This window comes from Hipposideros armiger, unplaced genomic scaffold (genome assembly GCF_001890085.2).
Source record: "Hipposideros armiger isolate ML-2016 unplaced genomic scaffold, ASM189008v1 scaffold_2, whole genome shotgun sequence".
Classification (NCBI taxonomy): Eukaryota; Metazoa; Chordata; class Mammalia; order Chiroptera; family Hipposideridae; genus Hipposideros; species Hipposideros armiger.
This window is the reverse complement of record NW_017731352.1, coordinates 4,854,283-4,879,413: the sequence shown is the minus strand read 5'-3', so window position 1 is coordinate 4,879,413 and position 25,131 is coordinate 4,854,283. Positions and strand designations below refer to the sequence as shown.

The following is a 25,131-nucleotide window of genomic DNA, read 5'->3' as shown; positions in this document are numbered from 1 at the left end:
GATCCTGGGAACCAGGTGTGCCCAAGAAAAATGGTATTTGTGAGTTCTTTGTCAGGGTAAAGAAGCCGAAGCACAGTCTAAGGAGGAGGAAGAGCCAGAGTTATAAACTGAGTGGCGAAGCTACCAAGTAGCCAGGACAGGCACTAGGAAAACTGAGCAGTGTGGGTTGAGTAACTAAGGCAGGCATGTGAACAGAATGCATGGGAACCCTTTTACCTGGCATATAATGATGGAGGCATGTCTACTCAGTGGAGCCATGTTCAAAGCAAGGGTCACTATCTGTGCAGTAACTAGATCCCTATCCCTTGGTGGTTCCTCCAGATTCTTTCTTCTCTCATCAGTCATCACATGCTGCTGATTTTTTCTTTACAAGATCGCTTGAATCTGTTTATTTACATCCCATCTGCCACCATTCCAATTCAAGTCCTTTTTACTGTATATTGGTGTTACCTATTTATTCCCCTTCTAACAGGTCACTTGTATTGAATATTCCTCCACTCCTCTAATACCCCCACCCACACAGTTAATCTTTTAATGATTCTGAGCTGTTGATTACCCTTCCTAAAATACCAGAGCAGAAACTTTTCATTACTCCTCAATTGGCTACCTAACAGATATAAAGTCTTAATTCTTAAATTTGGCATTAAAAATCTTCTTAATTTAGCCCTGATTTATCTCTCCTATTTGTTTACCAAACAAATTGCTTATTATTTCTCAAATAATCCTTGCATTTCTCTGTCTAAAGTGTATTGTTCCCTCCTTTTTATCTCTCCCTCTATCACAACCTAACAATCCTCAAATACCCTCTACTTTCTAAAAGCATTTCTTTATTATCAAACTAGAATATATACTGAACACCTATAGCACTTTGTTTACGTTGCTAAATTAGCACTTACCACAAACTTCATGCTATTGTTTTTGTGGTTATTTTATCTGCTACAATAGATTATAGGTATTTGATAGTAGGATAGTAGAAACCTTGCTTTATAAATCTCTGTATCCATGACTCATGGTAAAATGTTATACACCTAAAATGCTCAAAGTATTTGTGATACTTAATGAATATTTAGTTATCATAGGACTCTCTGAGGTCCAAATGACTCAGTGTTCTTGTTACAACAGGTTCAATAATCCAAGCTTGAGGTCTCTCTATTTTGAGACTCCTCTGTCCTTTATTATTTTATAATTACTTAATTGTTTGGTTTAGTGTTGAATATTTCAAAAAGTTTTTATTTCTGATGTTGATGAAATATGTTCACGCATATGCTTAACAGGTATTAATATAATTTTGTGTTGATAAGAGAATGTGGGGGAATACAGTGTATTTTATGTAATTTGAAAATTACCTAATGATGACTAGAACACCTAATACAACTAACCAGGGGTTAATCTTAAATTCATACTCTGTCGTTTTCTTTAGTTTTGTATATTTTGAATTGGTGAATAGATGTTCTTCAGAACATCTCTTGATAATAAATAGTAAGTATATGTTCTAAGATTATGCCTACGAAACATAATCCTTTAGGCTCTTTGAAGCATTTTGCTCATACATTCATCTTAAATGTCTTTTTGGCACGATGGGATCATTTGTCTTTGTTAAACTACACCAAAGTCTTCTCTTAGTTAATTCTTTCTTTCACATCATATTTTACATTAGGGTTTTATTTGCCCTCAAGCTTCCTGTTCTTCCCAAAGCAGTCAAAGTAGCTGATTCCAGAAACCAGGGAAGGCAAATATTTTGTAGATTTATTTAGTGACCAGTTATCTTTACCTCTAAAACTTAGTTTTTATTTTTCAAAACAATGTTATCAAAGGTTTGACAAGATACAGCAGCCTAGTGCAGTGGTTTCTATTTTGCATGTTACATTCTTAAAATTTAGTCTGTATGGTAACTATTATTCTTAAGCAAATAAATATTTATTGTAATGTAACCTGTTTGGGAAGGAAGCTTTTAAACTTTTTGAGGATGTAAGTAGAAAATAAGAAGGGCTCTCTAGGATTCCTTCGTGTCTCCTCAAATTTGGACTATCATAGATTCTCCTCCCTCTCCCAAGAAAAAAATTATCTAGATTTAGGTCATGCTCAATTTAAATCATGCTGCTGCTTCTCTTTGGAGTCTGGAAATTTGGATTCAGAATGGCCTTCTGAGATACCTGCGACTGTCATCAGCTACCCTGTGAAATTAAAGTAAACAGAAAATTGTAAAAGTTGAAAAGATATTTTAAAATAATTGAAAAATTATGGGCAGTTTTTGTTTGTTTAGGTTCTCGCTTCTATTCTTTTCATTTGAATAATTCTTTTTCCTATTCAATATTCAATACTAAAACAGTTTTCTATATTTTAAATTAATTCATTCTTTCATTTTCCCCCATGTAAATATTTTTGTTCTAGTTCTAAGTCATGTGCATTGGGTTTATCCCCAGAGAAATGCACAAGGGCATGAGTGGGGCAGCATTTCTCAGCTTACTTTGCTAGGCACTCCCTATTTCACTACCTTTTTCACACACCCCCTCCTGAAATGCAGAATCCAGCATTCTTCTGAAATTCTTTTCTTCCCCCTTTCAAAACAACTATTTATGCACTAATACAATATTTGAATAATACAAGTTAAGTCTTGACTACTTCCTTCAGGCACATTTTTCAAACTAGGAAATTACCAGCATTCTTTTTAACTACTGGCATGCTTAAGATGCAAGGTGTTTTAATGTCTGCATTATTCAAAAAAAATTGCACAGTATAGAGATGGCAAGACATCTTGAGGACTAAAAAAGATATTGATTTGGCCCCCTCCCAGCAATTACTATAGATTTTTACAAATTTGTGTTATTTACTCCATTAATTCTCTTTTATGTGATTTTACTTATACATATTTGAAGTTTAGGGGAAAGGATGAATAACCCACATTTTACTATCTTTTGCCCCCTAATAATGCCTGACCCTGCAAAGCCGCGTCCTTAACAACACATATTTTGGGGGGTCCGCAGGAGCCATCACATGTGTTCATAAACAAGTCCACTCATTTACTAATGAACATTGACATTTTCTTCTCACTTGCCTTACCTACTACTTCCTAGGCCTACCTTATCAGCTGATGATTGCTGCCATTTCTTCACGTGTATGGATTACTCCTTGGCCATCGTGGCTACTTTTGCTGGGTACAGATCCCATTTTGTCTGGATACCGCCACTCTTCACTGATCACACTAATCTGAAGGGCTACCAGTCCTGCTCACTTTCTGCTGGGCATCACCCCTGCAGTCACTTCACCATGTTTATACCAGGTACTCCCTGTGGGGCCACAGAGGAATCCTTTGTAAAGTAGAATGTCTCTCTTTTTTGTCCTTTACTTTTAGTGGAAACTATAGCAGTGTTGTTTGTATGAGCATTTGGTTGTACATTTTTCTCAGTCCTTGCACCCCCATTAGAACCAGACATGAATCCTTTGATGCTGAACTGGAAGACAGGTCCCATTGTAGACTCTACATTGTACTATTCTCAAAATTTCCGCTTATGTCCAAATGGGTAGGGTCAAAGGCTTTGCACTTGACACTTGAAGCTCTCCACACACCTCATTTTGCTTATTTCCCCCCAAACTGCATGATTTCTGAGTGGTTAAGGACTTTAAAACTTAATAAAGGTATGGGCAGTAGACCTACTGGTTTTCTAGTTAAAAGCCGTTCCTGCCTCTTAGAAATAGCCACTATGGATTACAAAGAAAATTATTCTCCACTCTCCATTTCTGTTATCAGAGGAAAGTTTTGACAAATTCTTTATTATTGAATAGACTTAATCTGAAAAATAAAATTTCAAGTGCGTTCTTCTTTTGATATGTAAGTAAAGTTGCTGCCTTTTTGGTTTTAGTTATAAAATTTTATCTGTATTTAATTTGCATGGTAAATCTTTTTATGTAGCTACTAACAGCTAAACTTCAGCCTTGTCTTTGCCCAAATTGTCATGAATTCTAATTACTGGTATTTGGATAAACATTACATTGAGGAAAGTGAATTCTTATTTTCTAGTGTAATCTAGAAATCGTGACTCTTGTTGCTCAATATCAGAGAAAGTGTGCTCCTGTTTCATCACATCCTTTCTTCCCAGTTTCAGTGGGATATTAATCCATTTGATTGTCCTAATTCATGCATACTTCCTCTTATGTTAAACTTCCCCACATATAAATGTTTTTTCTTTACAAAACCCCTGTGTTGTGCTTAGTATTCATTCAGTCATTTCACCTTAAATAACTATATAAAGTGAGAGATCATATTTAATACCTTTTTTGTTTTTTCCATATAAATTTGCCTAGTGCTAAACATACCAAGTAGTAGTAGCAATAGCATCAACAATGGCAATAATAAGGTAATTGAATAATGTAACCCTCAATACAGTCCTGAGGTAGGTACTTAATTATACCTATTTATAACAGGGGGTACTTAGAAACAGAGAAGTTAAGTAAGTTGTCCAAATTAGCTAGTAAGCTGAGAAGTTGGAATAAGAAACCAGGACTTAGAGTCTACAATTCATACATTAAGCTTAATAAATGCAAAATAAATATTTACTTAATTCATTAACTGATTCTTTAAATAAACATTGCAGACATCACCCATACAAATGAGAGAGGTGCAATTTACATATTCTAATACAGTATTTTAGTTTTTAAAAAAGTATAACCATAAAATAATAATTCTGAAATAAGCTTCATAAAACTAACTGAAAACATTCCCAGAGAACACAGCTTTGGAAATATTTTAAGTAATAGCAGCCTCACTAGAGTCACTCCTAATGTGACAACTCTGAAAGATAATACTCAATTGAACGGAAAAACTTATGCTTTGCTTAATATCTCTTTTTTCCTGCTTTCTGCTGATAGGAAACTCTTTCATAGTAATACAGCCCACTAGCTCTCCTACCGCATCCCTGTGTACATTGCAGCCAGCTTTTGGTTCGAGCAGGGCAGATCTGGGGATTGGAGGATCCTTTGATTCATCTCTAACCTTTAAAGGCTCTTTGATACAAGGAAAAGAGTGAATTCAGATCAATCCAAAATTTACCATTATTGTAGCCTGTTTCCTTTTTACCATTTTCAGCTTAATTTGTCCATCACTTTCCAATATGCATCTTGATTTACCACCATCCCTGGGACATGCCTTTCTTTTACTCAAACTACTATGTGCTTTCCATATCATACCTCTGTACAGCCAATACAGTAGGGCACTGTAATTGTGAGCTCAGACTCTGGAGCCAATCTGCTTAGATTCAGCGCCTGCCTCCACCACCTGCTGGCTGTGTGATCTCTCTGTGCCTCGTTTTTCTCTTAATAGAAGTGATGGTGGTACTACTCTAAAGAGTAGCTATAAGGAATAAATGAGTTAATATATAAATTACATATATACATACAAATACATATATACACATATACATATGTATGATGTTTGGAACAATGCTTGTCATGAGGTAAGTACTTCATATTATCTGTTATCCTCATCATCCTCTTCATTGTTTAACTGGTAAAATCCTATACTTCTCTGAGGTCTTGCTAACACTTCACAAACTTCCCTGTAGCTTTCTTAGAGGCCCACTCTTTCAGACAGGCTTGGGCCCTTCTTTTATGTTGTCACATTGTTCACTCTGCCATTTTAATAATTAGCATACTGTGTCCTCATTAGTTGAATATGCACCTGTTTCTTGATGATTATAAGTGTATTGAGGTCAAATCTAAAGGTGAAGGAAAGGCCAAAGAATTTTATACTATGTCCAAAATTATTATAGATGGTCACCCATATGACTAGGATGGGAAATATTTTTATTCACTCCTAATGTTAAATAAGCTGAAGGCTTATTCCTCCATCCAAAACATGTCTTAAAATATTTTTAAAGCTTCTTTTGTTATTCAGAAGTTTATTGGAAAAGAGCAATTTTTAATGATCTCTAAAAGGAAAATGTTGGTAGTTTACATATATATATCCAAGCAAACATTTGAAAGTTACATAAATTCTTTTCAAATATTTGTAAAATATTGACTTTTTTCCTGACTCAGATTGGTCTTCTCCCAATCAGTCCAAATTGATTAGGTTCTACTTAGTTAAAAAAAATATATATATATAATATTATTATATATTTTATATTATATCAATAATATCCATCACTAACCCCTGCTAGTAAAATTGTGAGAAAATACAGGATGTGCATTTTTGTTATTATTTTTTTAATGCAGTTGGAGTAGAATATCTGGATCTATCATGACGTACAGATTAACAAACTAAATGCTAAGGTGGTTTCACACAGTTCACTTCTAAGTAAATGTGTTTCTTATAATAGTAACTATATACTATTTACCTTGCAAATTTCACTTTAAATTAGCCAGTTTATATGTGAGAGATAGTAAATATTTGCTTTGTATATTAAAAACACCACAAATGTGTCTGTACTTAATAACTACCTAACAGATGTTTCCTTTCCTTAAAAATATGTTTTTAAAAATGCTTAAATACTAAATAATTCTAAATATACTCAGACCTTTAAAAACCACACATATGTTATTGAAAACTCAAATATATATTCTTTTTAGCACATTTCTCAGTGTAATGACAATAGTAAATCTATGAAAAGTGCATTTTTCTTCTAGAGTTTATTTCTGGATGATTAACCAAGGCTATACTAATGTTTGTTCTAATGAGCCATATCTCGAATATCAGTAGTGGCAAATGATTCTATTATATCTAAGGGGTCTTGGTTTTATTGGCATTAGAAGATAATTAATTGGCACCTCTTTTTAATTATTTTTTAAACAGGACAGAGATTCCTTCTGCCATCAGATGTCTTTCTGCTTGACTGAACTGCACTTGTGGTCTTTGAAGAATACCTTACACATTGGGGGTAAATCAGCTCTGGATTAATTTCAATATTTTTTAAAATATAAGTTAAAACATTATAAATAAATACCAGCAAAGGTTTAGAGCCTAGATTCTCCAGCTGGAGTTATATTATTTTCTTTATACTTAATTAAAAATTGGCTAATGGAAAATATTCCTTTTAGTTACTCTGATTAACTTATATTTTTAAGCTTCAGTTAGATTTTCTGTTGTAAAAACTAATTTTATTGGCCTAATATTTGTTTCCTCTTAAGACACATACATGTTTAATTTTTTGCTGGAATTGTTCATAATAACTGATTTATATTCATAAATGTTTGCAGGCTAGCTAATGGTAAAGGTATTTCTATTTGATTTTAAAATAATATATCAAACAGAGCTAAGATGTACAATTAATTATATTAATGCTCTTTGCATTTCACATTTTTGGGGGGAGTAATACAAGTGTATTTTCACAATACTTATTAGCATTATAGGATAAAGTAAATATCATTAAGAAAAATCTTTTCCAAAAATCTTTCTTTTCTTTGATTATCCCTTTCTTTTGATTATCACCAAAAACAGCTCTTGTATTGAGGAGAATAGTTTTATTTATATCCCTTTAGCATCATTATTAAGAAAATGGTTTTCCTTTCCTAAGTATTTCTTTATATTAAATATATAATTACAAATGAATGTTATTATGATTTCATTGTTTGCCTTGCTTAAAATGTGTAAGGAATGAAACTTCAGTTAAACAAAGTGAATTTAACACACATTTGCTTCCTCCCCAAATTCTTCTAAAATGAGAGTAAATGATAAAATAAAGAAGGCATTAACCTACAAGGATTAAAAGAATAGGAGAATGGACAATTGCCGTTGGATGATTTTTAGAAGATGGAAGGGATGGAGGAATTAGCAAAGTTTAATAATCTGAATATCAGATTTCACTGCTGGAGAAATACAGAGAATTCCAATAACAGCCAATTTGTGTCTCAAAATTCTAGAAAGATGCAGAATTCGAGGAGCCAAATGCTGTAGGAGATGGGATGTGGCATAAGGGTGACAATAAAGGGACTTGAAAGTCTGCTTAAGAAGTAATGAGATACCTTTCAGACTGTGCAGATATTTAATTAGGGAGGCTCTAAACTTAGGGACATTAGCCCCAGTAGAAGAAGACAGGAGAGAGGTGCTGAACTGAAAACAGGGATGAAGTGACTGCTTGGCCCCGGAGAGAAGACCTATCCACACTGACATTTGAGGGGCTCCTCAAGTGAAACCGTGGTTCCTAAATGATCGGTGAAGCCCACCAGTGAGCAAACCCTATTCATGTACACAGAGCTTCTAATCGGCTTTCTAGTGCCTCACTTTTAAATATGAACAGGAAGAAACAAAATACAGACGCTTCATTACATTAATGAATGTAACATGGGAAGTTACATTAATGTAACATGGGAAGTTACATTAAGCTCTTGGAAATTGAAAATACGAAGCAGAAAAAAATTTAAAACTCAAAAGGGAAAAACTCTCAGAAAATAGAAAAGAACAAAGAAAGGAAGTGAGCTTATCTCACTGCTGGTGAGTATAAATTGGTCCAACCACTTTAGAAAACAATTTGACATTATCCAGTAAGTTGATATACGAGTATACCGATACACTACCAGTTACCAGATATACGAGTGGAATTGACCAGTAATTCCACTCCAAGATATATATATATATATATATGTCCTAATGAAAGCCCTGACACTTGTGCACCAGGAGATGTGTACAAAAGTGTTCATGATAGTACTGTTTATAATGCTAGAAACTAGAAACAACCCAAACATCAATTAACAGGAAAATGGATACATACATTTATGCAACAGAGAAAGCAAATGAATTACAGCTGCATGTAGCAGCATAGATGAATGTCAGAAATGTAATATTGGGCACAAAATTTTAAAAAGTAAGTTGCAGAAGTGTACATACAGCATGATTGCATTTAGAAGTTCAAAAACAACAGGCAAAATTAGATAATGTATGTTTCTTAATACTACAAAGAAAATTAGGATTATAAACAAAATTTTAGTATAGCTCTGAAAAGGGAGGGAGTGGAATGGAAATTGGAAAGGGCACACAGGAGGCTTAAAATGTAATGTTTTGGGCCGGCCGAGTGGCTCAGTTGGTTAAGAGCTTGCTCAAGAGTTTGAGCTCTGAGCAACAGCGGTTCAAGTCCAGCCCGAGCTGAGCAGCCGCTGAGCTGCCAACAGGTAGCAGGATGGCTCAGCTAAAAAAAAAAAAAAAAAAAAATGTAATGTTTTTATTTTTTTCTTTGATTTACTGGTTTTTGTATGTTTTTAATCTTACATATATTCTTTTGTATTTTTAACATTACATATAATCATTTGTATTTATCCAGTAATTACACAATTTTAAAACAAAAATGTTACAACAGTATTTTTAGTGTAACACTTTATTTGGTAATAAATAGACATACAGAAAAAAATCTCTAGGGAGAGACAATAAAATATTATTAGTACCTGTCCCTGAAGAATGGAAACATGGGACATTTAACTTTTCTGTGCTTTTCTTACTTTCCAAAGTTTGTACACTGAATATATATTATTTTTATAACCAGAAAACATAATTATGTTGAAATATACATAAATATTTTAGAAAAAATAAAATGAATGCTTTGACAAAACACATGGATAAGAATTTTAGAGATTTAACTTAGGAATTCTATAAGTTTGTTTGTGTTTTGTTTATTTTGTTCTTCGGCGTCCACATATAAGGGAAATCATATGGTATTTGTCTTTCTCTGTCTGACTTAATTCACTCAGCATAATACCCTCTAGGTCCATCCACATTGTTGCAGAAGGCAGGATGTCATTCTTTTTTATGGCTGAGTAATGTCCCACTGTATGATATGTACCACTTTTCTTTATCCATTCATCTATTGATGGAAACTTACATTGTTTCCATATCTTGGCCACTGTAAATAATGCTACAGTGAGCATATGGATGCACATGCCTTTTTGAAGTAGTGTTTTGAGTTCCTTTGGCTAAATACCCAGAAGTGGAATTCCGGATCCTTCTGTGTCTTTTGTTATAGCCTTTGTTTTAAAGTCTATTTTTCTGGTATACGTATTGCTCCTCCATCTTTTCCTTTCATTTCCATTTTCATGATGTATCTTTTGCCATCTTTTTACTTCCAGTCTGTGTGTGTCTTTCGATCTGAAGTGCATCTCTTGTAGGCAGCATATGTACAGGTCTTGTTTTCTTATCCACTCAACCATTGTATCTTTTTATTGGATCATTTAATCTATTTACAAGTACATTTAACATAATTGTTGATAGATATATGGTTATTGCCATTTTATTATTCATATTTTTTATCTTTTTTCTTCTTCTTAAATAAGTCCCTGTAACATTTCTTGTAATACTGGTTTGATAGTGATGAATTCCTTTAGCTTTTTCTTTTCTGGGAAGCTCTTTATAAGTCCTTCGATTCTAAATGATGGTACTGGGTAGAGTAGTCTTGGTTGTAGGTCCTTGCTTTCATCACGTTGAGTATTCCGTGTTAATCTCTTCTGGCCTTCAAAGTTTCTGTTGAGAAATCAGCTGACAGTCTTATGGGAGCTCACTTGTAGGTAACTATGTAATTGCCTTTCTCTTGCTGCTTTTAAGATTCTCCCTTTGTCTTTAACCTTTGGCATTTTAATTATGATGTGTGTTTGTGTAGGCCTCTCATCTTGTTTGGGACTCTGCACTTCCTGGGCTTGTATGTCTGTATCCTTTATAGGTTCAGGAAGTTTTCTGTTATTATGTCTTGAAATAGGTTTTCAAATCCTTCCTCTCTCTTTTCTCCTTCTGGTACCTCTATGATGTGAATGTTGATACACTTGATGTTGTCCCGGAGGCCTCTTAAATTATCCTCATTTTTCTTGGATTCTTTTTTCTTTTTGCTGTTCTGGTTGGGTGTTTTCTGCCACCTTATCTTCCCAAGTGCTGATTCAGCTCTCTGCTTCATCTAATCTACTGTTGATTCCCTCTAATATATTCTTTATTTCAGTTATTGTATTCTTCATCTCTGACTGGTTCTTTTTTATGTTTTCTATCTGCTTTTTTATGTTTCTTATCTCTTTGGTGAAGTTCTCACGGAGGTCATTGAACATCCTTATAACCAGTGTTTTGAACTCTGCACCTGGTAGATTGTCTCCATTTTGTTTAGTTCTTTTTCTGGAGCTTTGTTGTCTCCTTTCATTTGGGAAATGTTTCTTTGTCTCTCCATTTGTTCTGCCTCCCTGTGTTTGTTTCTATGTGTTAGGTAAAGTTGCTACTTCTCTGTTTTGATAGAGTAGCCTTATGTAGTAGGTGCCCTGTGGGGCCCTGTGGGGCCCTGTGGCACAGTCTCCCTGGTCACCTGAGCCAGATGCTCCAAGGGTGTGTCTTGTGTGGGTTGTGTGTGCCCTCCTGTAGTACTTGAGCTTTGGTTGCTATTTGTACATCAGTGGGAGGGATTCACCTTTAGGCTGATTGGTTGTTAGGACTGGCTGTGACTACAGTGGAGGAGCTATTGTGCAGGGACTGACCCTACAGAGTATGATTTGCTTTAGCAGGGCTCTGATGCCTGCCAAGTTGACCCTTTGAGTGTGTTGTTTGTGGATGTGGTTCAGTAGTGCTCTGGTGTAGTCTGAAGCTGGCCACTAGGTATGTTGGTTCTGGGAGGTGCTTAGGTGCAGGCCAAGGTCAGTTGCTGCCTGTGCCCTTCCTAAAGCCACTTGGTATGAACGACAGTTATCTGCAGATGATAGCCATTTATGCTAGGCTTGCAGGTTCCTGGGAGGGGTTAAGCTGCAAACCGAGGCTGGCTAATGCTAGTGCCAGGCTTGGGGCTGCTTAGCAAGAGGTACAGGGTACATTGAGGCCATATGTTGTTTGTTTGGGGTTTGTGAACCTTTGAGAGATTTTAGGAAAGTCCACAGCATGAGCTAAGACAGGTCATTTGTATGGAGAAGCCACTGGAAGTGGCTTGGGTGGGCCCTCAAGTTGAGTGGGTCAGGATTTCAGGGAATCACCAAGGCAAAGGGTGTTAGCTTGGTTGATGGAGACTCAGACGTGGTAGCCACCTGCATCTGCATGCTGGGTAGGAGGGGAGCTCAGCAAAGGAACAGTGACTTCTGCTAGTAATTTTTTCTGGAAAAAGCTGCCCCTTCAACCCTTGCCTTGAAGCCAGACAGTTCAGTTCCTCCCGATATGTCCCTGGCGCCTTTTGAGCTGTTGCCCCAGTGCTGGAGCTCAGAGGGAGCGAGTGAGTCAGTCAGTGAGTAAGTCTGTGCTTGGGCCTTTTAAGAGGAGCTCCTGTGACTCCAGCAGCCCTCCACATCACTCAGCCACAATTTTTGCTGGTTTTCACAGCCAGAAGTTGTGACTTCTTTTCCCATCACTGGAACCCTGGGCTGGGGAGCTGGTGTGGGGCTGGGAACCCTTTCTTCTTGGGGTGCTCTGCGGCTGAGATATCCCTCCTGATTTTTAACCATGACATGTGGGTGTGAGACCAGCTCATTCCACTTCTCCGTACCCTTCTACCAGTCTTGACATGGCTTCTTCTGTATATTCTTAGTTATAAGACTTCTGTCCAGCTAGATTTCAGGTGATTTTCAGTGATGTTGTTCTGTAGTTTAGTTGTAATTTTGATATGGTCATGAGAGGAGGCAAGCACAGCATTTACCTATTCTGCCATCTTGACCAGAAGTCCTATCATACTTCTTTTTAAAGAATATATTCATACCGTTTTGAGCTTCCTAGAAAAATATCACTAATTATGATATTACCAATGCCTTTGGTATTTTTTTATTGTTATTTTTGACTTTCAATATTTCTTTTTTAAATATCTAAATCAAATGTGCAGGGCTTTAAAAAATCAGGTACTGCTAAAGGCTTTCAACATAAGCAGCATTGCAACACTGTATAGCCTGTAATACCTGCTCCATAGTGATGACTTTTCAGTTCTTAGCTATTTCTTTTGTTATATACCTTCACATTTGTAAATAATATGCTTATCTTACTATTTATTCTTTAGTTTTAGATATTGTCAGTTGCCTGGGTTTGGACCCCATGATTAGAAATTTGGTTGATTCTATCTTGATTCCCTTACACCCATAGTCTTCTGTTACATACCTGGAAAACTCCTTCCCTACCTCTCTGTCTGTCCTAAAGTCCTCTGTCTCTGCTCCTCCTATTTGGAGACAGTGAATGGTTTTTAGAGAAGAATACCATAGTGGTACCTAATAGCCCCGGAAGACAGTAAGGTCTTCAGCAGGGCCTGTATATTCTCTCTGCTGGTACATTCCTCTCTTTGAACCATATGAAATCCTACTTCTTCTTTAGGGCTCAGCTTTTATAAGTCACCTAGAGAAGCCTTCCCTGCCATTTAGACTAAGTTAGTAACCCTGTTACATGCTCTCATTATGCTTGATATTTAAAGTATTTTTAAAATTAAGGTAAAATTGACATATAACATTATTAGCTTCTTGTGTACATCATAATATTCAATAAGTTTAATTAACGGGTGGTGCACTTCAATTTGGGTGTTTATTGATGATGTTCATGATCACTTGATTAAGGTGGTGTCTTCTAGGCGTCTCCAATGCAAAATTACTTTTTCCTTTGGAATTACTTAGTATTTTGTAGGGAGGTACCTTGAAATTATGTAAATGTCCTTCCTCATCAAACTTTATTTTACCCCTGTGGACACAGGTTTCCTATTTTATTCAGTGGTTTTAATCCATTACCATCATTATGTATTTTGATGTTCAAATTTGTTCCTGAGGTGGACAGTGGGACACTTTTCTAACTGGTTTCTGTGCCTTTGTAACATATCCCTGTCAATATTTGAGCATTTGCATTTTTTCTGACATCACAGATTGTCCAGGCTCTTACTTTGCCTTCCCTTCCCCAGCCCTGGAATCAGCCACTTCTCTCAGGAGTTTGGTTGCTTTTAGAAGAGGATAGTATCTAGAAGCCAGGGTGTGCTTTATGTGTGTCTGCTCATTGCTATTGGACTATCGTTGCTCCCAGTCCCTCTCAGTGGGCAGAGTGTCAGGAATGTATGTATGTACGTACGTATATATACATATATTTACATCCCCATTCATTTCTGTATCTATATATTGAAAACCATGAGGTCACTCTGGTATCTCCAATTCTAATCTAAACAGGGTTAATTATAATTTTCTCCTTTTCTATATTTGTACTTCTATTTGCAGACATTGGGAAAGCTAGGGATTCCATACCTTTACTTACTTAATCATTCAGCCTGTATGCAGTCAGTCTCCTGTCTCTGTGGCCAGTCCCTCCTCTGTGTGAATGCCCTTCTCACCCCATGTGGGTTCTGACAAACCATGTTGGGTTGCCGCCACATGTGGATGTCCTCACTTTGTTCAGCTTCTAACACCTCACACCAGGCCACTGCCCCATGTGAATGTCCTTCTCACCTTGCTAGGGTTCTGCCACACCATGTAATGCCAATCTCTGTATAGACACCTTCCTCATCTTCCTCATCCAGCTGGGGCTCTAACATTCTGTGTGGGGTAGGTCCCCTTATGCAGATAGCTCCACGTCCTGTTTGGGTTTTGACAGCCCCACTCCAGGCCTGATGCAGTAGGTAAGATTTGTGCTTAGAATTCAGGGCCCCTTATGATCTTCATAGTGCTAATCTAGAGTTGTAAATATTTGGATGCATCCAATAATGGAATATTTATAATAGAGGATATTATCAGTGTACATAATGCCTGTGGTTCTTAGATTTAAAAATAAAAAATAAAACCTTTTTATTTAATTATAGCATGTATTGAAAAGTGTAAAATTATAAGGGCATGTTTTGAACCTTCAAAAAGTGAACATACCCATAAAGTCATCACCCAGATCAAGAAATAAAATATTATCAGTATCCTAGGAGCCCTACTCATGACCTTTCTCAATAATTCCTTAATCAATATCTTCAATCAAATAGAAATAAACTGCATTCTTTAAAATTGTATGTCCAGATTAATAGCGTAATGAATAAATAGCTTACTGGCTATTTTGAAAACTATTTTTGAAAAGTTAATTATAGCTGTAATATATTTTTTTGAAGTTTCATCATTCAGTTTGAGAAAGTCACTAGGGGGCAGCCTGTACTGCTTCCACTTCTTTAGAAACAGTCGTATCCTTTTGTTAGTAACTAGAATTATTTTGCATGGAAAGAAACAAATGTTACTTCAAAGAAAGAAATATTTCACTATTCAGATATAGAAAGAAAATGGAGAGTTATTTTGTTCTCCCGTAATTAAATTACAACAACAGATTCCTTGATTAAATCACTCTCAACACCTAAAAAGCCTAGCTTTACTTCTTTTGTAACTCCAGCACAGTATCCGAATTTGAATGGGTTCAAATCTGAATCCGAATTTGGAAGGTTTTTTGAGTCTAAACAAGCTTCAGATAATTTATCCATACCTTACTCTAATCCTCTCTTTCTTTCCTGCAGATTCCCCACCAAACACCATACTAGACTTGAGCTAAATAGAAAAGAAAACCACAGTTCAGAATCCAACAGTTAGGGCATTTTTTCCATCCACTGATTTCATTTGGCATTGCTTAGTGGCAATTCCTTTTGGTAGCACCTGTGAAAAATATAAGAGGAAGTGTGAAAGAGAAAAGCTTGTCTTCCTTGATTTCATTTCTTTACCACTCCTGTCCTCATGCCCTTCTAGTTTTGTGTAAATTTTTTCTAATTAGATTGATAAACTTTCCAGTTTCTGCATGTTCCTAGAATAGGTGAACCCATGTTCAGAGACTTTTGAACTATTTTATTTCTAGTAACATAAAGAGACTGTTTCTGTCCTCCTCCCTGCCCTACACTCCCACATACTATGGTTTCACTTTTTATTCTCCAGAACTTTTCACCATAATCTAATGTTATTTCTTCCTCTCTATAGATAGAGATATCGGCATATACCAGTATTATGACAAGAAAGATCCACCAGGTAAAGTATTTTACTCAACTAATTTTTATAAACTAAATATTCTAAACTGTATAATTCTGACCATTAAAAGCTGTTTTTATGAGCTTTAGATAAATTCTAGGATTTCAAGAAAAGTCACTTTAGTTCCTTATAAAAATGCTGAGGTTGATATCTATTCTATATAAAATAAAGCAATATTGAGAAAATGCTGTAGAAGAACATGAAAATTTTCATTTTACTGCTGATCAGACTGATAACTGGACAGTCTATTCACGTTTATTTATCAGTGTCCCAGTAGAGGGCATTGTTAATGCATGGGTCCCACTGATGCTGGCCTCCTGGATCCTCACCTGATATCTGAAATAGGCATTTCTGAGTGAATGATCAATTTTCTTTATCTGATTAATCCTGTTAATCCCAGAAGTTTCATGATGGGCCAAAAGGTCTTTCTAGCTAGAGTTACTTCCTGTTTTGGTCTCTGTTGAAGTGGGGCTTGTGTGGGCATCCTGTGTGCTTAGTTTGGTGGTTAATAGGCTGACTTCATGGTTCTGATGACAGACTGAAATAGCGTCTGTTCTGGGCTCTGTTGCAGTTTCCTTCCCTATCTGATGAGATTGCAAGCTCAGGATATTGGCCCACCTGTTGTGCTACATAAGCCCTTTCACTGCAAATTTAGGAAATACCTTTATGAAATGAAAACATCCAAATGATGGTATTTTTTTTCAACTGCCTTTAAAAAAGTTTAGCATATTTTACTAACCTCAATAATATGTGTAATGATACATTATATATGTGCATATAAAAATACAAAATCTTATAATAAAATAACACTTTTTTTTCTTCTTTCCAACTCTCCTCCTACACAATATCAGCGGCAGAGCATGGTAACTTAGAAGAAAAGCAAAAGTTGGCAGAATGTAAGTCTACTTTATATTTGTTTGGATTTACTATAAAATTGGAATTTTAATATCCCTGAAGATTCAGTTTTGAAAAAATATTTTAAGCTTTCTGCACAAATAGGAAATGTTATTCCTTCTAAATTTCTTATAAATTCACATTGTTTAGAATATAAACATATAAGTAAGAATTATATTTGTTAGGCATTTCTAATTTAGACCGTTGAAATCTCTATCCATTTTTCATATGCTTATGTAAACATGAGTTTTCTTAATGAACCATATTTATATTATTTAATATATTTAAAATAAGTATGTCATGCTTAAATTCTGATAACATTTTATTTGTACTATGTCTAAAATATTGTTTTACTCATTTTAAGAAAATAAGATTGTAATGATTAGTATTAGCATTTTATTCTCTCTAGCCTTCTCTGTTCTAAAATATATAAATATATTACATATGTAATATAACTACATTGTTATATGGGTTTAATGACAGATATAATTTACATTTTGTTGGACTATAGGTGGAGCTGAAAATCAATCCTACTTGTTCTTTTTTAAATGGTTAAGCTGACATTTAACTTTTAAAAATATTGTATTAGTAGCTGTAACATAGATTTTACAATTTGCATATATGTTCTACACATCATAAATTATGTTTATAAAGTGAAATGAAATAAGATATACTGTATAGCAATTCTGTAAAATTTTAATGTCTGTATATAAAATATGTATATACACACATATATATACAACTCTTATTTAAAATTACTATTCAGGAGAATTCGAAGATGAATTCATTTTTGTGATGAAGTAGATATAATCAATTTAACATTTTGTTCATTCTTTTAAACAAAACTATGTTTAGTTCGACTTAAGCTAACATTGAGACTCTACTGAATAATTTCATCTTTTAGTTAAATGTATTTAGAACACAACAATGGCTTATTATTATTGAATTGTGGTATTGATTTTAAAGAAAATTATTTTAAATAAAAAAGCACTATTAGTGCCTAATTTTTTAAAAATTGAAAGTCCTTTCATTTTTTTCCTTAGTTTTAATATGTGATGCTTTGATGCTTAATTTAAAATTCATTTTCCTGTGTATTATTTTTTTGTATTTTACTCCTTTCCCTGCTATATTCATTTACTCATTAGGAATTTTCAGGTCTGAGAAGGTTACTTGCAGAATTTGGAATTTTTTTTGGATTGAACATGTAATTATTTATATGAAAATGTTATTTCTATGGTAAAGACTGGATAATTTGCCATTAGGTACTAGATTCACAGGCCTAGGAAACTTTCCCAGGGATTCTCTCTATACCTTGTTGGTTGTCATCATAAAATTATGATCAGGGAGATTGTTTTGTGGTAAAAATTCTGTTCCCTATGACAAAGCCTTTCAAAAGGCTGTCATTTGATGATGGAAATGAAGCCCACTTCCTCTCAATTAAGGAGGTGTTTTATTTTAATCTTCCTAAGGCACACTGCTAAGCAGTTTCCTTTTAAAATCATGTTTAACTAACTGTATACATGTTTCATTTGCCAGCACGAGATTATCCTTGGACGCTCAAAAATAGACGCCCAGAAAAACTTCGAGACTCGCTCAAGGAGTTGGAGGTATCTTTCCAAAAGTTTCAAAACTGGCAACAAACAAATCTGTTTTAAAACATCTTTCAACAACTTTAATTTTCATAAAGGATCAACTCTCCTGGTGATGATAGCTTTGCTTTTGTCCAGTGGGGAGTTCCAAAACAGTTGCATCTTTGTGTGGCATGCTGATCTTTTTTCTGCTTGCAAATCAGAAGCACTTTAACTGATAACAACAATGTGTATAGCCAACTGCACTCTCTCTTTCTGTGTTTTTATCAGGAGCTGATGCAAAATAGTCAGTGTGTGCTGAGCAAATGGAAGAACAAATATGTCTGTCAGGTAAAATGGTTTGACGTGCTTTTGCAGTGTTTAACCAATGAAGCTGAAAACTATGCAGTAATTGGTATTCTTGTGTTATGATAGGTAATGGACAAAAACGTTTCAGGAGTAGATATTTCATAGTTTGAATTTTAGTCCTTCTAGAACTAACATTAGACGGATTGACACAGGCCATCAGGCTACCTCATTAATCAGTATAGTTGTACTGACACACTATAAACACTAATAAAAACCTTTTCAGATGGTATTTTTTGTTTGGATTTGTCTGAATGTTGTATTAGATATTGACTGGTGTAGATTCAGTCATATTTTTGAATGAAGATAAAAGCCATAGGACAAAAAGGTTTTTTGGCATACCACTCTTATAGTAAGCATTTGTGAATGCCATGCTTGTGGAAATCAACAAGCAGACTAGAGTTAGACTTAACATAACAAGACATTTGCTCTTACCTTTTGAATCCTCTAAGCTGCACTGTTTAATATGGTAGCCACTAGTCACTGGTGGCTGTTTAAATGTAAAGTTAAACTAATTAAATTAAAAATTCAGTTTCTCTGTTGCACTACCCACATTTTAAGTGCTCAGTAGCCACATGTTATCATATGGACAGTATTACTACAGAACATTTCCATCACAGAAAGCTCTATTGGACAACACTATCAGGGCCTAGACAGGGAGCTACATGTTGAATGAGTCTATATTCAGGACATAATCATAATAATTAGTGTCCATTGATCACAAAATAATGGACAAATGCCTCAGCTTTGCTGATAGGCTTTAAAAATACTATTTGCCTAGAAAAATTTTACTTGCCTTTGATAAAAAAAGAATCATTAGTCATATTCTACTCTTACATGTTACATCATGTATTGAAATTACATCAGTACTACTAATAATTATAATTGTTTCATGGAATTGAAAATCCTGTATCAATTTAAATTCTTAATTGTTAACAGTGCTATTTATTTTAGGTCTAACTACTGTTGTTTGCATTGTAGGCCCATGACTCTATCCAGAAATCTAAATACAGCATTGAATTTGTCATAATTAGGAACATAATCTACTACTTGAATATAGACTATCATTTTAATGAATTTTATTTTCCTCATTTTTTGTTTAAACTACTCTGCCTTTACTCATGAAGATAACTAGTTACCTACTTAACTGGCGTAAATTGTTACTTTCCAGAGATTGTTTACAAGGCTGAATTAATATTTCTAGAATGATAATACTTTTTAAATTTGATTTAGGATTATGAAAAAGTCATATAATTTATTTTCATGAAAGTTTTAATCAGACTTTAAAACTTGAATACAAAATATGCTCTAGAAACTTTAAACTTAGTACAACTCAAATTGTATTTCTCAGTGCCATTACTCACCTTAAAAACAAGCTCAAAATTATTTGACTGGAGGGCATGCCTACCACCTATAGTATGAGGTGTGTCTCATGGCCTCCACCCTTACCATCACACGGGGTAAGTTGGAACATGTCAGACATCTTAAAATATGCAGTGGATCATCCCAATAGGCAATCCTTTTTAAACAGACTTTATTGAATTTTAATTTAATAAGCAAGTTTGTGTGTATGTATGTGTGGGGGAGTATGGAGAGGGATATCCCTTACTGTTTAATTCATTCAGCTTAGAAAAGGAATTTGCATGGTAATATATATACAAAATTACTTTTGTAATTTACTTTGACCTCACAATACTGGTTGATTAGATATTCTTAAAATAGATCTTTTACTACCAGCACATACTGCCCACAGGTTTGGGTTGGTCCCCATATCTTTAGGGCCTTTGAGAGACTTCTTAACATTATCCATCCACTTCTTCAGTTTCTAAACAAGACTGTTAGCTGGGTCTAAAAATATGTGTATGTCTGTTTTCCTGAAGGTCTCTATTATCACAGTAAATTAAAAATTTGTTGCTCAATCTAAATGTTTAGAAGGATCCTCTTAACCTTTTCTTAGTTGCAAAATAAGTAAACCACCTCCACAAGCTCCCTAATGTCCCTCTTTTATGCATCACCCAATGTGATGGCTTCAAAAGTGACATATGCCTAAATTTCTAGTATTAATAATTGTCACCTTATATTTACCCCCAAAATGGCAGCAGTCGACTACAACATAATGTTCTCTAACTCTTAGAATAGGGGTGAAATGAAAAAAGTTCCTCAGCATCTTGTTGCTAATATAGTTGAACTCTCAGTCTTTGACTGTGGCGTCTCCTCAACTAATGTAAATCTTTTACCACCATCCCCTCCCATGGAAAATTTAGGATTTATGGAATTTATCTTGGTTGTCTTCTTCTTAAGGGATTCTTATTTCTCCAAAAAGTCCAGTTGTTTAGAAACTAGCATGCCAGGTAAAACATAAAGGATTTCAGAGGATGAGACCTGACCTTGGATTTTTCTATCTGTTGAATAAAGAGTTTTTATAGGTTGTCATCATTACCAGAGCTTAGTTAATATTGTTGATCCAAAGACCTATAAATTGTCTCATTTAAAAAATAATTTCCTCCGCTTGTAAATTCAAAACAGTTTATAAATCAAGACTTACCTATACATATATTCTGTATGAAAATTGTCTTTTGAAGTCGGTTTTCCAGACTCTGCCTATTCCTAGTTTAAAAATTCATTAAAACTGGGAGATATAATTTAGAGTTTTAGTTTTACTAACTATCAAATATATTTCTCATTGTTTTTTGGTCTCCTAAAATGATTTCATTATGAGAACATGTTTAATAATTTCTTGCTTTGAATTTCTTAAGTCATTTTACAAACTATCCTTAGGGAATAATACTTTCAGCATTAAGGCACTATTTTTTTTTTAAAGATTTTTTTATTAGGGAATTGGGGAAGGGGAACAGCGCTGGAGAATCGGGGAAAGGGGAACAGACAAGTTGCTGTCCTTTTGTTCTTCAGTCTAGTTGTGGAGGACGTCGCTTCACTGGCCCAAGTTGGCACCATCGTTGCGCTCTTCCCGGGCAAGGCAGATCAGTCGCCGGCTTCTGGACGGCTGCTCACACTAGCTGCTGGCTACACACGGTAGCCCATGGCAACCCACCTGCCATCGCCAGAGAGAGACTCACAGCAGCCCAGCTCCAGGTTGAGCTGTTGTTCAGCATCTTAGCTGTAGAGGGCAGTGTCACTGGCCCTCATATGTGGGATCTGAACCGGGGCCCTCTGGCGTCCCAAGCCAAATCTTATCCAACGCACCACTCGGCCAGCCCAAGGCACTATTAAATTGTATACCACTATCATGGAAGTTTTAAATTTCTTAAATTATTATGCTTTAAGTCACGTTCATATTTGCAGATTATTGCATAATTAGTTAAAAACAATATTATTATTAAGTAGATGTAACTTCACATATACTGATTTTAGGTTAAATTATTTGAATCACGTATGTACATTTAACTGTAAAAGTATATAATATAGTCAGCTGTACTCTGATTTCATTTTATTACGATTTCACATTTCCAGGTGTAATTTTAAAATATCAAGAAAAGATAGTTTCCTTTTTTAATTCTTGTAATGAATTACTTGACAGGCTATGTAAAAATATAACTTATTTTCCAAGCCTATCACAGATAAGCCGCGACCTTATGAAACTCATTTTATCATAACTTCCTGAATTGTAGAATGGATCATTACCTGATCCTTCCTTTCATCAAATTATGTGAAAATCAATTTGGTTTCCTCATAAAATAATAGACAAACTATGGTTTTAAGTTACAACTATTAATAATAGTATATTATTTATACAAAACCGATCACATGTTATTTATTGACTGCCATCATTGTGGGAGGCACCAAGGAAGTGTAAGGTGTGGGCTGAGTCCCCAGCATAATCTATTCAAGGAAAATAGACACATGAAATTACTAGGAAATTGATGAGTGCCAAGTTGTATGACACTGAGTAAAAAGATAGTAAGAGTGTAGAGAAAGCAAAGAGATTAGCCTGGCAGAGGGATATAGGATAAAACATGAAAACCACAGGCAGTTTGTATAAAGAACAAATGATATGGGATAAATATTTTTTGGAAACACCAAACTAGAGGGTTTCTGGACTTGAAGATGATAAGCGCAAATTCATAGTAGAAGTGAGGTGGCTAGATGAAAATAAGGGGATGAAATGAGAGTCTGTATCTGGAATTTGAGACCTTCTCCGCTGCAGCAGTTAGGCCAGTGTCTCTATGTAACTTCTTTAGAGGACAGTTCTCTGAGAAAATCGATTGTTTCTTCCAGAGCAAAGCCTATAGATACTGATATATTAGGTAGTTCCCTTTGAAAAAGTAGATGTGCCAACCAGTCTCCTTACAGTGAAACCTAAGTTAACAGGCTGGCTGATACACACTGAGCTGCCAGTCGATTTTCAGAGGCTCACTTTTAGATATAACCAACGAGCCAGAGATTGCAATACTTTTGAGGAAACTCTTCATCTGTAAATCTGAGACCTGTGAGTCTGAGGATAAAACAAACAGAAAAGAAAGAGAATCAATGCAGTAATGCAATAAACAGAATTTAAATTCAGAGAATTGAAATTAATCCCCACAGAGAAATAAGAGGAGCTGTTGCATCCTTGAAAAAAAAGGAATGCTATTTTTAAAAAAGGAGTAATCACAGAAAAGGAAAGGAGCTCTTGGGAATTATGAATTGACAGCATAAATAGAAAAATGAATAGAAGTATTGAAATATCCCTATAGCAGAACAGAACAACAAAAAGACATAGTAGTGAACAATAGGCAATAGAAGATAAGAAAATTAGAGTATCAGGCCAGCTATCTGACTAATAATAGAAAATAGAAGGGAAGAAACAAAAAAATAATAATAAAAGAAAATTTCCCAGAGCCAGAGGATGCTTGTTTCTAATTTGAAAGCACCCAATGATTGAAAAAGACCAATATCAAGACATATATTATAAATTTTACAAAACCAAAGATAAAAAAGATATCCCAAAAGATTTCAGAGTAAAAAAGAAAAACAAGAAAATACATACAAAGGAACAGTAATCAGACGTACACCAGACTTCTCAATAGCAACACAAGGAGTGAGAACACAGTGGAATGAAACCTTCAAAATTCTGAAGGAAAGTGATTTTTAGTTTAGAATTTTATATGCAGAATTCTAAACTGTCATTCAAACAAGGATATTTTCAGACTTGTTTGCTCTCAACAAAATTTTCCTGCCATGCACTTTTCTCAGAAAGTTATTGAAACATGTACTGCCCTAAGCAACACCGTAAACCAAGAAACAATATTCTTAGGATCCAGGAAACGCAGAGGATCTTACATAGGAAAAAAGTGAAGAGAAGTCTTAGAATAACAACTCTGCCTTAGGCCTAGAGAGCAACTAGTCCAAACTGGGGCAAGAGACAGAAGGTTCTACCAGGGACGTTGGAGGGAGGGAAGAAAAGGAACTGATGGATCAGATATCTGATCTAAGATAATTAATAATAATAATTGTTTTACTATTATTGCTATTGATTATTAATAAGAGATAAGAAAAGATAAGAAAATTAAACTTTGATGCATGTTAATAGGAAATCAATAAGTAATGACTAAATCAAGAGATAACATATATAGAAGACATTGCTAGTTGCTTGACCAATATCCATTTTTCTTTATGAACAGACCCTGATGTTCAGAGTGGCAATATGACCAATTTAAAGAACTCAGCTTCCCTGTTCCCCTTGAAGCTGGAGGTGGCTATATGAAGCAGTTCTGGCCGAAGCAGGCAGAGGTCACTGGTAGGACTTACAAGAAAGTTTATTAAAGGAGCCACACTCAACGGGGATGAGCCTTTTCAGCTTCTGCTCTGCCTTCTTTCAGTCCAGACCTGAGATATGCCTAAAGGGGCCCGGGCCTGCTTTTGATTATTCTTTTACTCAAGGCATATGTAGATTTAATGCCTACAATATGCCAAATAGTATTCTTGGTGCTGGAGATACCAGTGAAGAAAACAGATAAAAATGACCAATATCCTTGTTCTCCTGTAGCTTGTATTCTAATAGGGGAGACAGTCGAGGAAGGACTGATAACTAGAATTTAGAGTATGTAAGAAAGTGAAAACTGTTAGAAGAAATAAAGCAAGAAAGAAGAATGTGGGAGGGGGGATGGTGGGACAGGATGGGCCTGATATTTGGTGACTAGGAAAGGCCTCACTGAAATACCATGTGATTAAGACATGAAGGAGGGCCGGCTGAGTGGTGCATGGTTAGGAGCTGGCTTGGGACACCAGAGGGCTCCGGTTCGGATCCCACATATGAGGGCCAGTGACACTGCCCTCCACAGCTAAGATGCTGAACAACGGCTCAACCTGGAGCTGGGCTGCCATGAGTCGCCAGCGAAGGCGTAGGCTGTTGCCATGGGCTACCGTGTGTAGCGAGCCGCCAGCAGCCGCAGTGAGCAGCGTCCAGAAGCCGGCGACTGATCTGCCTCGCCTGGGAAGAGCG

General features: G+C 35.4%; 1 protein-coding gene across 5 annotated transcripts in view; it reads left to right on the top strand.

Moving 5' to 3' along the window:
- The window catches only part of WDPCP (WD repeat containing planar cell polarity effector), a 302,619-nt gene that overhangs the window by 66,035 nt on the left and 211,453 nt on the right, over positions 1 to 25,131 (top strand). For 4 of the 5 annotated variants that reach the window (XM_019635240.1, XM_019635244.1, XM_019635259.1 and 1 more), the window contains exons 2-6: positions 6,788 to 6,872; positions 15,814 to 15,861; positions 16,713 to 16,757; positions 18,292 to 18,362; positions 18,615 to 18,674. In XM_019635240.1, the coding sequence (XP_019490785.1) occupies positions 6,812 to 6,872; positions 15,814 to 15,861; positions 16,713 to 16,757; positions 18,292 to 18,362; positions 18,615 to 18,674 (285 nt within the window). In that variant the 5' untranslated portion in view covers positions 6,788 to 6,811. Of the gene's footprint in view, positions 1 to 3,074; positions 3,281 to 6,787; positions 6,873 to 15,813; positions 15,862 to 16,712; positions 16,758 to 18,291; positions 18,363 to 18,614; positions 18,675 to 25,131 lie in introns of all 5 variants that reach the window. The other variant, XM_019635251.1, reaches the window with a different exon arrangement.